The sequence below is a fragment of the Eriocheir sinensis genome, chromosome 19 (assembly GCF_024679095.1).
Source record: "Eriocheir sinensis breed Jianghai 21 chromosome 19, ASM2467909v1, whole genome shotgun sequence".
Taxonomy (NCBI): Eukaryota; Metazoa; Arthropoda; class Malacostraca; order Decapoda; family Varunidae; genus Eriocheir; species Eriocheir sinensis.
The window spans coordinates 3,641,978-3,654,717 of NC_066527.1; the positions used below are offsets into that span (position 1 = coordinate 3,641,978).

Genomic DNA, 12,740 nt, shown 5'->3' on the forward strand with positions numbered 1-12,740 from the left:
ATAAGAACTGTACATGTACACACCTGTGACTTGTACAAGGCCTGTACATGTACACACCTGTGACTTGTACAAGGCCTGTACATGTACACACCTGTGACTTGTACAAGGCCTGTACATGTACACACCTGTGACTTGTACAAGGCCTGTACATGTACACACCTGTGACTTATACAAGGCCTGTACATGTACACACCTGTCATCTTGCTCTACACTAACACCCCCTCTCCCTCCAACAGTCACGCCCCCAGTACCAGTTTGACTGGGCCGTCAACGACGCGCCCTCCGGCAACGACTACGGCCACCAGGAGTCCCGCGACGGCTACGACACCCAGGGCTCCTACTACGTGCAGCTGCCCGACGGCCGCCTCCAGCGCGTCGACTACACCGTCAACGGCGACTCCGGCTTCGTGGCGCAGGTCACCTACCAGGGCGAGGCTCAGTACCCCCAGCAGGGATACGGCTCCCCAAGACCCTCCTACGGCCCCCCCGCCCCCACCTACGGCACCCCCGCCCCCACCTACGGCACCCCCACCCCCGCCTACGGGTAATGCCGCTCACACCTGACGATGCCCGCGTCCTTCCATCCCTGTAAATAGGTCACTGCTGCTGCTGCTGCTCCAAACATGCAATAAACGCAAAACACACCAAATGCCTTACTTTCCTATTCCTTCCCGTCCACCGGAAACACGGTTCTTGGCAGCCTTTCCTCTGCACCCCCTGCAGTGTCCCGTCCACCGCAGCCCTGCCCCTCGACACCCGCCACAAGGCAGGAGCTGCCTGCTGTCACAGTCTCGCTTGCCTGGCCAGCATTGTGTAGTTTACCTTGCAGCCACCAGGCTCCATGTGCGGCTAGAAACACATGGGTTGCGATTTAACTTGGTTGATTCACTGTTCTTGCCACTTGTCATTAACAACTGTTGTCACCAATGGGATGCTCCGCTCCTCCCTGACTGGTCCTACACCCAGGACAAGACTGCCTTGGTGCTTCCATCAGATCACGGTCTCCCAGCTCTTGGCTTGAAGAGGAAGAAAACATCAGGTGCCACTGAAGCGTCAGAGAAGGAAACGGAGCCATCTTGACCGTGTGTGGCCACAGACGCCAGGCTTAGTATGAAGACTACAGTAACGTTCTTCAGTAGTCTAATGTAACGAAAGTTTCAGACGTAGAATAACACACCTTTCCCGGTGGTGGTCACACTGCACAACTCCCGCCGACACCAAGCGTCCGTCCCCGTCCACAGCCTTCGTGCAGGCAGTGAGTCGCATCCGGTAGTTGTCGATGGCAAGAGCCAAAGTGACGCAGGAGGCCGTCAGCGGACCAACAAACCCTGGCCACGTGTGCCCTGGCTGCAAGACTCCGGCTCGGTGTGCATCAGTGTGAAGGTCCACCTCCAGGCTGAAGTTTGTCGGCACTCCTGTGTGCCGCAGGTGGGGCACGCCGACCTCCCGCAGGACTCTTCTCCAGGTACTCTCCATGCCCTCTCTTTCTTCATCATCACCATCATCTTCTTTTTATTATTATTATTATTATTATTATTATTATTATTATTATTCCTAGTCATCGATCTCGTGGTTATCGTCGCCGTCGCTATCGTCGACCAGTCATCGTCATCATTCTTTTCTTCCAAAACTCATTACTTGCAGCCCTAAGGGCGGTTGGCAGGCTGAAGCGACTTTTGTGCTCGTGAGCAAATAAAATAAAACTACATTTTCTTTCCTGAACTGATGATTTCATACGCCCCCCCCCCCCCCGCCCCCTCAGAATGCACCGCGACCTGTTTTAACTAGTGGAGTGTTCGGGGGTAGGGGAGGGGGCAGGGGGTAGGGAGATAACTAACCACCCTAGGAAACATCATTCGCAATATTTTGTAATGTGTGTGTGTGTGTGTGTGTGTGTGTGTGTGTGTGTTTGGGGTCAGTTGCCATGATTGTTGTGAATTGCTGTGTTTGGTTACTACTTATGGATCACAGCAGTTCGCATTTACTTGTTGGTTGTTTAGTTTCATTTTTTATACCGCATATTTGAGGTGTAGGCGGTGCAATATCTATCTATCTATCTATCTATCTATCTATCTGTCTCTGCATATATCTATCTTTCTACCTCTTGATATCTACAGACCAGTCTATCTTTCCCTCTTTCCATATTTCTCTATCTATTTATTTATCTATCTTTGTCTATATTTCTACATCTCTTTATTTATAAATCTCTTCGTGTGTGTACGTGTGTGGAGAGATAGAGAGATAGAGAAAAAAAAGAAAAAAAGGGAACAGGAAGAGAAGAGAAAGGAGTGTTTCCAGACTGAAGCTTAGGTACAGAGAAGGGCACACAAGAGGGAGAGAACGAGGGAGAGGAGAGAGGAAGGGAGGGAGGGAGAGAGTGGGTGAATGTGGGCCGACGCAACAGGAGCATGAGGCGACTTCGTGACATGTTGAGGGCAAGCTTCTGGACCTCGCTGCGGATTGCCCTTATACAAAACGAGGCGGACCAGTGACGAAAGAAAACAATACACTGAAATAGAATACATTACAAGATAAAACAATACAATAACATACAATACGATGCAGTATAATACAATTCAAAACAATACAAAATACAAGACAAGACAATGATACAATACAAAACAATACAGTACAATACAATAACATACAATACGATGCATTACAATACTAAACAATACAATACAATATGATACAATAACATACAATACATAACACACGAAATACCCTTAACTTGTTGCTCTTATGGAAAAAAAAGGCAAAGGAAGACTGATCAAATTTAGTTTCAGAAGTGGTGAAGTCGTAAGGAAGAAGAGGGTTAGAACATGTTTAAGGGTTTAGTTCCAGACGAAAAAGAGCGTGCTGGAATATGATTAAATGGGTTTCTTTCCCCCCACAAAAAAAAACAAAGAAAAAATGAAAAGAAGAGTAAAAAGAATGAGAAAAAAGAAAACGAAAGAGTAAAAAAAAATGAAGAGTGCCGGAAAATGATTGAGTTAAGTTCCAGATGAATTGAAGTCGAAAAAGAAAGAAGAAGAGAAAAGAAGGAATGAAAATGAAGCGTAAAAAGAACGACAAAAAGAAAAAAGAAAGTAAAAAATGAAGAGTGCTGGAAAATTATTGAGTTAAGTTCCAGATGAATTAAAGTCGAAGAAAAAAAGTGTTGGAATATTCTTTAGTTTAGAGTTTAGTTCCAAAAGAGTTCAAGTCGTAGGAAAGAAGAATGCTGCAACACGCTTTGAGCAGGTTAGTTCCAGGAAAGTTAAGTCATAGGAAAAAAGGGGCTGGAACACGGTGCAGGATTTAGGGTTTAGGTCCAGATGAATTGAAGTCGTAGAAAAGAGTGCTGGAACATGTTTTAAGAGGTATAGTTACAGAGGAGTTGAAGGAGTAGAAAAGAGTGCTGGAACATGTTTTAAAAGGTTTAGTTTCAGAGGGGTTGAAATAGTAGAAAAGAGTGCTGGAACATGTTTTAAAAGGTTTAGTTTCAGAGGAGTTGAAATAGTAGAAATGAGTGCTGGAACATGTTTTAAAAGGTTTAGTTTCAAAGGAGTTGAAATAGTAGAAAAGAGTGCTGGAACATGTTTTAAAAGGTTTAGTTTCAGGAGTTGAAATAGTAGAAAAGAGTGCTGGAACATGTTTTAAAAGGTTTAGTTTCAGAGGAGTTGAAATAGTAGAAAAGAGTGCTGGAACATGTTTTAAAAGGTTTAGTTTCAGAGGAGGTGAGATAGTAGAAAAGAGTGCTGGAACATGTTTTAAGAGGCTTGGTTTTAGAGAGAGTTGAAATCGTAAGAAGGAGGAGTGTTGGATCATCCTCGAATTTAGTTCCAGAAGAGTTGAAGTCATAAGAGAGAAAAGTGTATGAACAAGCTGCAGGTTAAAGATGTGTAGACTGCAATACTCGACGGATGGGCTGATCGTGGCAAGCCCTACATGGTGTGCGAGGAGGCAGAGACAGAGAGCCAGAAAGACACATTGGACAGGGCTATGGGACGGGCCAAGGCTGGTTAAAATTATGGCTGGGCTGAAGGACACGACATGATAGAGTTATGGGTGTTGTAACACACGGAAGAGGCAGAGACAGATTGGCGGAAAGTTGGAACACCTCAGAAATAGAAATGATATCATGTCTGTAGAATGTGAAAGGAAAAATGGATAGCTAGCCAAGACGGGGGTAGAAAAACTGAGTAGGGATGGGAGAGAAACTTGATAGGTGGATATACGTAAGCTGAAATGCAGAGGAAAAAGACTGAATGGGTTAAAAAGGTCATAAAAGGAATTGATTTGGGTTTTAATAAGAAAAAAATGAACTGAGATTAGGAAGTGAGGCTGGACAGAGCTGGAAACGATGCTTAATAAGTGAAAATATGTAATCTGGAATGTAGAGAACTGAGCCTAAACGAGTTACTGATAAAATGATGGCTTTGGGAAATGCCATGGGTTTTAGTAAGATGAAATGAGATGAGATAAAAAGAAATAAGATGAGCAGAGATGAAATTATATGAGATGACATGAGATATGATATGACAAGATAATATGATATGGTTTTAGTAAGATAAGCACAGATGGTGAGGTAAGGCTGGACAGAGCAGGAAGACACTTCATGCCAGTAAGAATGGAAGCTCGAATGCAAGACTTTGGCATGTGTGTAAGAGAGATGAAAGGTGTGAAGGAAGACGCAGGTGTTACAGGAGATGGAGAAAAGATAAATTATTACAATAAAAGCTAAGTTTGAGAAATGCTTCGAGGCTTAACAGTATAGGATGGACCAGGATGAGGCAATAAAGAAAACAAAAGGTACATATTTCTAAGATTGCAAGGAAGGTGAAATGCCGGAGAGAGTGAGTGAGAGCGAGAGAGGATTGAGAGGGTTGCTAGCGGCGTTCTAATTTTGAAACCCTTCTTAAGATTCTAGCACGATGAGGTCACGGCCTTGAGGGTGAAAGCGAAACTGAGACACGTTAATGATCATGAAAGAAAAACAGAGCACAGAGCAGAATAACAATAGCTCGCGGCACCCAAAACTATATGCTAGCTATGAGGACGAAGAGGCAGAGAGCATACAAAAACACTTTAGTGATATATAAAGGTTGGGGAAGGAGTGGAAGGTAAAGAAAGGAAGAATAAAAGGAACAGTACCATGAAAAAAGGGTTGAGTGATATCGAAAGACAAGAGAAGGAGTGGAATGTAATGAAATACAGAGAAAGATGAACAGAAGAGGAAGAGGAAGGGGATCAGAACAATGCGAAAACTGAGTGTAATTAAGAGGTATGGAAGGAGTAGAGATCAATAAAAGGAGGAGTAAGAATAGCCGGAAGAATATAAGAGTAAGCATAAAAGAGTAGAAGTATAGATATTAGAGTAAGAGCATATGAGTGAGAGCGAGAATATAAGGATAAGAGTAAGAGGGTAAGAGTAAAAGAGAAGTAAAAGTAAAAGAAAAAAAAAGTAAAAGTAGGAGTAGCAGTAAAAGTAAGACGAAGAGTAAGGCCCCGATCACACTGTGCCGACAGTGGGTCACAACAACCCAGCGACCTTTAGGCCCCCTTCACACTGTGCCGACTCTGGGCCACGACAACACAACGACCTTTAGGCCCCCTTCACACTGTGCCGACTCTGGGCCGCGACAACCCAGCCACCTTTAGGCCCCCTTCACACTGTGCCGACTCTGGGCCACGACAACACAACGACCTTTAGGCCCCCTTCACACTGTGCCGACTCTGGGCCACAACAACACAACGACCTTTAGGCCCCGTTCACAATGTGCCAAATCAGCATCAGGCGATCGTTTCTAGACCTCTTGCCGACCAAGTGCGATCCTTAATCAACATTTCACACCCCAGACCTCGTATACCCCGAGCCGCTGGGTTGTCGTGGCCCAGAGTCGGCACAGTGTGAAGGGGCTTAAGAATCGAGGGCCGGAGCTGAAGGCCAGGCAGTACACGGAAGCATGGGATGAGCCAAGAAGGACCAGAGATGCGTCACCCACCACCAGGAAACCTAGGGCGACTCCTCCTCACCTCGCGGCGGCCCGTCTCAAGGCCGCGACAACCCCGCCCTCCGCTGTCACCTCTTTCATCGTTGCTTCACACCTCCCCCTCCGCCCCTCCCTCCCTCTGACTCCTCCCTGTTTTCCTTCACTGCGTATTGAAAATAACTCTTCTGCTTTCCCTCCCGGCCCTCCTGACGTCAGCCTCGCCGCCGTCGCCATCACTATATAAGAGGCCGCTGAGGAAGAACAGTCAGCAGTCCAACGCCCACAGACCTCCGACATGGCCCTCAAGGTAGTGGCTGTCCAACCCTCACACACACACACACACACACACACACACACACACACACACACACACACACACACACACACCGACCGTTACAAACGTAGCGCAGTGCCCGCGATGGTGCGGATGATAAACAATGCCCAGTGACAGTCAAACCCAAAGGGCCGCGGTAGAGTTTAGCACCTCCCCGCTACCCCTCTAAGTTCCCCCTTCACACCACCCTCCCTCTCCCTTATGTCTCTATTTATTGCTCTGCCAAACCACCCCCCACCCTCTCCCTCCCTCTAGTGCAGCCTATTTACTATTAGTTTCTTGTATTTTTAATTTGTATATTTTCAGCCTGACGGCTGCCTTACATTAATAAACCTATCATAATTACACACCACCCAAAGCCCCATATATATGCCCCCCACAGGTTCACCCCACACCCCACGACGGTCTCCCCATCACCCCCCGAGCCCCTCCAGTACCAATAATAAAATGCATCCTTCACAAGTGTCCCTCATTAACTCTTCTTACTCTGCAGCTTTTCATCGTGTCCGCCCTCGTGGCCGCCGCCCTCGCCGACCAGAGGCCCTACAGGCCACCCACCCCCCAGCCCACCTACGGTACCCCCAAGCCCACCTACGGCGCCCCCGCCCCGTCCTACAGCCAGCCCCAGCAGACGGTGAGTGTCCAGGCCACGAGATTTACACGTTTAAACACCTGTCATTATTTGTGTCCACACAAGACTTGTACAAGGCCTGTACATGTACACACCTGTGACTTGTAAAAGACCTATACATGTACACACCTGTGACTTGTACAAGGCCTGTATATGTACACACCTGTGACTTGTACAAGGCCTGTACATGTACACACCTGTGACTTGTACAAGGCCCGTACATGTACACACCTGTGACTTCTACTACAAGGCCTGTACATGTACACACCTGTGACTTGTACAAGGCCCGTACATGTACACACCTGTGACTTGTACAAGGCCTGTACATGTACACACCTGTGACTTCTACTACAAGGCCTGTACATGTACACACCTGTGACTTGTACAAGGCCTATACATGTAAACACATGTCATCTTGCCTCTCACCGCACCCCTCTCTTCCTCCCCCAACAGTCACGCCCCCAGTACCAGTTTGACTGGGCCGTCAACGACGCGCCCTCCGGCAACGACTACGGCCACCAGGAGTCCCGCGACGGCTACGACACCCAGGGCTCCTACTACGTGCAGCTGCCCGACGGCCGCCTCCAGCGCGTCGACTACACCGTCAACGGCGATTCCGGCTTCGTGGCGCAGGTCACCTACGAGGGCGAGGCTCAGTACCCCCAGCAGGGATACGGCTCCCCAAGACCCTCCTACGGCCCCCCCGCCCCCACCTACGGAACCCCCGCCCCCACCTACGGCCCCCCTACCCCCGCCTACGGGTAATGTCGCCCTCGCCTGACGATGCCCGCGTCCTTCCATCATTGTAAATAGGTCACTGCTGCTGCTGCTGCTCTCAACATGCAATAAAAGATAACGACAAAATATAAAGCCTCTCCCACCCCACCTCGCCCTGCCGTCGCGAACACAACCCTCACCAACATAAAGGTCAATAGCCGTTCACTGACCGCCACAGACAAGTCCCGCCCCGCCCCGCCACGCCACGCCCCCGCCCCTTGCTCCTCGCCACACACCTGCCTCGGGGGGTTCCCACAACATTCCTGCGGCGGCTGTCTGTGTCTGGATCCACGCGGGCTGCAGCGCGACGCTCGGCTTCCCCCATGCGGCTCACCCGGCAGCCAGCCCCAGCCCCAGCCCCGTCATATCACCCGCCCACCCCGCCACCCTGTGACCTTGGAGCTTGGACGCGGTGAACCGTCAAGGCTGACTCATTCATGCATTCATTCAGTCATTCATTTACTCATGCATATATTCATCCAGTCAGTCAATTTACTCAATCATTCATTCAGTCATTCATTTACTCATCAACTCATTCATTCATATATTCTTTAAAAAATAATAATAATAATAAATGCAAGATGGCGAGGACGTTGACAGTTGTTATACCTTTTTTGTTATTTTTAAGGTGGTTCGTGTTAAGTGTTAGTTTAAGGCGCGAGCTGTTATCTCACTCGTTACAGGGCCGGTGTTACCGCGGCCTGCTTCACAAGTTGACTGTAGTAGGTGGTGATAACACAACAGCCTTTAGTTAAGTGAGGTAGATGATGTGTGGCCGAGCGGAGCCGTTACAAGTTCAGTTTAGTTCACTTTAGTTCTCTCTCTCACAGGGACATTAAAAGGTGTGTGGCTTTTAGTATAAAAATGGTATTGACAATTTTACACAATAGTTACAAGTTTATGTGAGCGATCGCACGAAAGATAAGTAGCACACCCAGAGCGGACCTTGTGTTCCGTGCCCTCGCCCGTCTTCGTCTCCCCTGGTAGCTCGGGCGAAAGGTATTTATGTGCGTGGCTCCTTCCCGGAACTATGATCCTTCCGGAGCTGACTTGGGATGATTTGTCATCATTTGCTGATGTAGTGTCAGCCAAGCATCTGTTCTCACGGCCACAAGCACCGACGTGTTTTTAAACATCCTGTGGCGTGATACTGACACATACAGTCATACATTCGCATATACATGATAATACGTATATATATATATATATATATATATATATATATATATATATATATATATATATATATATATATATATATATATATATATATATATTATACAGTGACAAAAAAAATGAAAGAGAAGAAAACGAAGACGAGGATGAACAAGGAACAAAAACAAGAGCAAGAACAAAAAAGAACAAGAACAAGAAAGTTTAACAGAGAACAACAAACATGACCTTCGCGTTTCTCATCAACGATCAACAAATTTCAACGCAAACTGCTGTACAGGAAACATTTACGAGTTAGTAGGACGCAATATTACAAAACGACTCCAGAGGTACAAGATTTCACTATCGGCGAACACCATTTATCAATAACATTACAAAAAATAACAATAATAATGAAAGCCGTGAGAGTTTCCACAAAATGACGCATGATATTTTTTTGGCGACAAGACAAGTTTTTCTTTGCTGTACCGTACGCAAAATAAGTCACTCATTTTTAACTTTATTTCATAGGAGCGGCGATTACTGGGCTTTTTTATGCTTATTTATGCCTCTGAGCTGATGCTTTTACTCTAAAAATAAAAGTCAAGCTAGGGTGAAGGAGTGTACGAGGAAAGATGCCGCGATCCGATAATTAGTGTGAGTTTAAAGGCAAAACATGATGCCGGAAGACGATGGTCAAGCTTGGTTAAGAACATAAGAATAGAATAAGTAATAAAATAATAAAGTAGTTCCAAAGCCTCCCACAAAGTAAAGGTCGCAGCTTCGTCACCGTGATATAATAAAAATGTCCATCTTTATTATTTTCACCTACATCCGTTCCTCAAGTCCGTCCCGAAAACACTATATTATCTTTTTTTACAGCAAAGGAGACAGCTCAAGGGCACAAAAAAGTAAACATTAATAAAAAAAAAAAAGCCCGCTACTCGCTGCTCCTAAAAAGAATCCAAAGAGGTGGCCGAAAGATAAGTCAGTTTCGGGAGGAGAGGTGTCCTGATACCCTCCTCTTGAAAGAGTTCAAGTCGTAGGCAGGAGGAAATACAGATGAAGGAAGATTGTTCCAGAGTTTACCAGCGTGAGGGATGAAAGAGTGAAGATGCTGGTTAACTCTTGCATAAGGGGTTCGGACAGTATAGGGATGAGCATGAGTAGAAAGTCGAGTGCAGCGGGGCCGCGGGAGGGGGGGAGGCATGCAGTTAGCAAGTTCAGAAGAGCAGTCAGCGTGGAAATATCGATAGAAGATAGAAAGAGAGGCAACATTGCGGCGGAATTTAAGAGGTAGAAGACTATCAGTATGAGGAGGAGAGCTGATGAGACGAAGAGCCTTTGACTCCACTCTGTCCAGAAGAGCTGTGTGAGTGGAGCCCCCCCACACATGATAAATAACGGAAAGAGGGTAGCAGGGGGACTGTGGGCAGGGGTGTAACAGGGAGGGAGTTCAGGCAAGAGGGTCACGGAGGGGGGGTCCAAGCAAAGGTGTAGAAATGGGAGGTGAGGGGAGAGGTGTAGCGGAAGGGAGGGGGGTAGGAGGCTGCAGGCAACCCACCCCCACCCCCCACCCCGTACTCCTCGGCCACCCCCCAACGCCATTCACCTTCGCCGAGCAAGAGTGCGGTCAGATGAGTCTCCAAGCCATCGTCGCCACTCTCACTAATACCCAAAGGCAACATATATCCTTCAGACAACGACTCGCTATTGCAGGGACGGGGCGGGGTGGGGCTGAGGGGCGGGGCAGTGTTGAGGGGCGGGGCGGGGACTTCGGGTACTGCCTGGGATGGATGAGGATGAGGATAATATAATTGGGATGATACATAGCGGGGCGGGGCAGGACACTGCTCACGGGCGGGGCTGCTGACGGGGAAAATGTCCTAACTTGTGAGAGGGAAGAAGCAGAGTCACCGCCCAAAGAGAAGTAATAATGGCAACAGAGATTAAAGTAACAAGAACAAGTAAAACAAGTAGAACAAGAACTGGAAAAAGAAGAGCAACAACAAAAAGAACGAGAACAAGAAGAAAAAGAAGTGGGTAAAGTTGGATTTACAGGAGATGCTTGTGTAGGATTTCCGACTTGCAGACTCCTTATGTTCTTTCTGTTTTCATCCTCTCTCTCTCCTCCATCTAACTTACCCTTTCCTTCCCCTTCCCTTTCTTTACTACCCTCCCGTCTCTCTCCCCATACATTAATTTTCTTCTTTTCTTCCTCCTTCAGTTCTTTCTTCCCTCTTTCATTCACGCCTTTTCTTCTCCGTATATCCATTTATCTTTCCTCCCTACCTCAATCTCTCATTTTCCCTCACTCTTTCCTCCTCCCGTGACCCATCTCTCCTCCACACTCCTCCACGCCCCTCAGTGCTGGGACCCATCCTCTTTATCATATATATCAATGACCTAGAATCAGGACTGAAATCCACAATATCGAAATTTGCAGATGACACCAAGGTGGGTGGAGATGCCCTCACAAAGACCGACTGCGAAATCATTCAGAAAGACCTCAATCACATTATCGAATGGTCGGAAAAATGGCAAATGTCTTTTAATGTTGACAAATGCAAAGTCATGCACATTGGTCCCCAAAATAGTAACCATACATACATCATGAATGGGAGACCTCTGCAAGCGATGCAGGAGGAAAAGGATCTTGGAGTCACTATCAGCAGTGACCTAGAACACGCGAATCACTGTAAAAAAGCATACAACAAGGCCAACATTATGCTCGGGTTCATAGCGAGGAACTTCGAGTGTAAAACACCAGACGTGATGCTATCCATGTATAATTCCATGGTAAGACCGCACCTCGAGTATGCAATGCAGTTCTGGTCTCCCTATTACAGAAAGGACATTGCTCTACTGGAAAGGATTCAGCGACGCGCCACAAAGATGATTCCAACCTTCAGGGCTCAACCGTACGAGGAACGACTCAAGCGACTCAATCTCTTTACATTGGAGAAAAGACGCCTACGAGGGGATATGATTCAAGTCTTCAAGTATCTAAAAAAGTTCAATAACGTCGATTACTCCAAATTCTTTGAACTGCAAACCAACTCAAGAACTAGAAATAACGGTTTACCCATTCAGTCGAGTCGATGTAACACAGACATTGGAAGGAGTTTCTTTTCAAACCGAGTCATCCGCCACTGGAACAATCTTCCCTCAGAAGTAGTAAATGCGAATACCATCAACTCCTTCAAATATAGAATCGACTGTCATTTCGCTGCGTCGGGAGTAAACTGAATAACGAGGGGCTTCCATCTGCTCCTCAATATCGAGGTGCTTTCATCTGCTCACCAAGCCCCAAGTGGCGGTCGAGCAGATTAAATCACCCAAGCGGGCGACCTCGTAATGAGCCAATAGGCTTTCTGTTGCCTGCATTTCCATGTTTCCATGTTTCCCGACTCCTCCCTAAATCCACCTCCCCCTCCCTCCACCACCACCATCACCACCACCACCACCACCACCGCCGCCAGAGTATATAACCAGCCTGAGCGACAGAACAGCCATCAGTTCCTCAACCGCCACAGCCCCAAACATGGTCTTCAAGGTACTGGCTCCCCACCCCCCACACAGCCCCCACACCTGCCCCCCTCAGCCCCTCCAGCCCTGTCCAGCAGAGGGCGTGGGAAAGCCTCGTATCGGCCCCCACCTGCATGTTTATGAGCCTCCTGAGCGGGGCGTGACCTTATTGTTTTGAAGCTGACTTATTTACTTTCTTTTAATATTGCTTCACTTTTGAGGTTGAGGTCTGGTGTCGATATGCTCGTGCTTCGAAACTCCCCCCACCCTCCCATCCACACGTCTTCTCATTACCGCCCCAGAAAAACACGTCCCCCTCACGCCCCCAATCTTCTCACAAAGG

General features: G+C 47.3%; 1 protein-coding gene across 31 annotated transcripts in view; it reads left to right on the plus strand.

The window, feature by feature from the left end:
- LOC127000558 (cuticle protein 7-like) overlaps positions 1-12,740 on the plus strand; it is a 59,590-nt gene that overhangs the window by 23,757 nt on the left and 23,093 nt on the right. For 4 of the 31 annotated variants that reach the window (XM_050864335.1, XM_050864340.1, XM_050864353.1 and 1 more), the window contains one exon: positions 237-416. The exons of 14 other annotated variants lie outside the window; for them this stretch is intronic. In XM_050864335.1, the coding sequence (XP_050720292.1) occupies positions 237-416 (180 nt within the window). Of the gene's footprint in view, positions 1-236; positions 564-6,191; positions 6,283-6,802; positions 6,944-7,393; positions 7,887-12,387; positions 12,426-12,740 lie in introns of those variants that run through there. 13 more of the 31 variants (XM_050864366.1, XM_050864365.1, XM_050864364.1 and 10 more) reach the window with 8 other exon arrangements.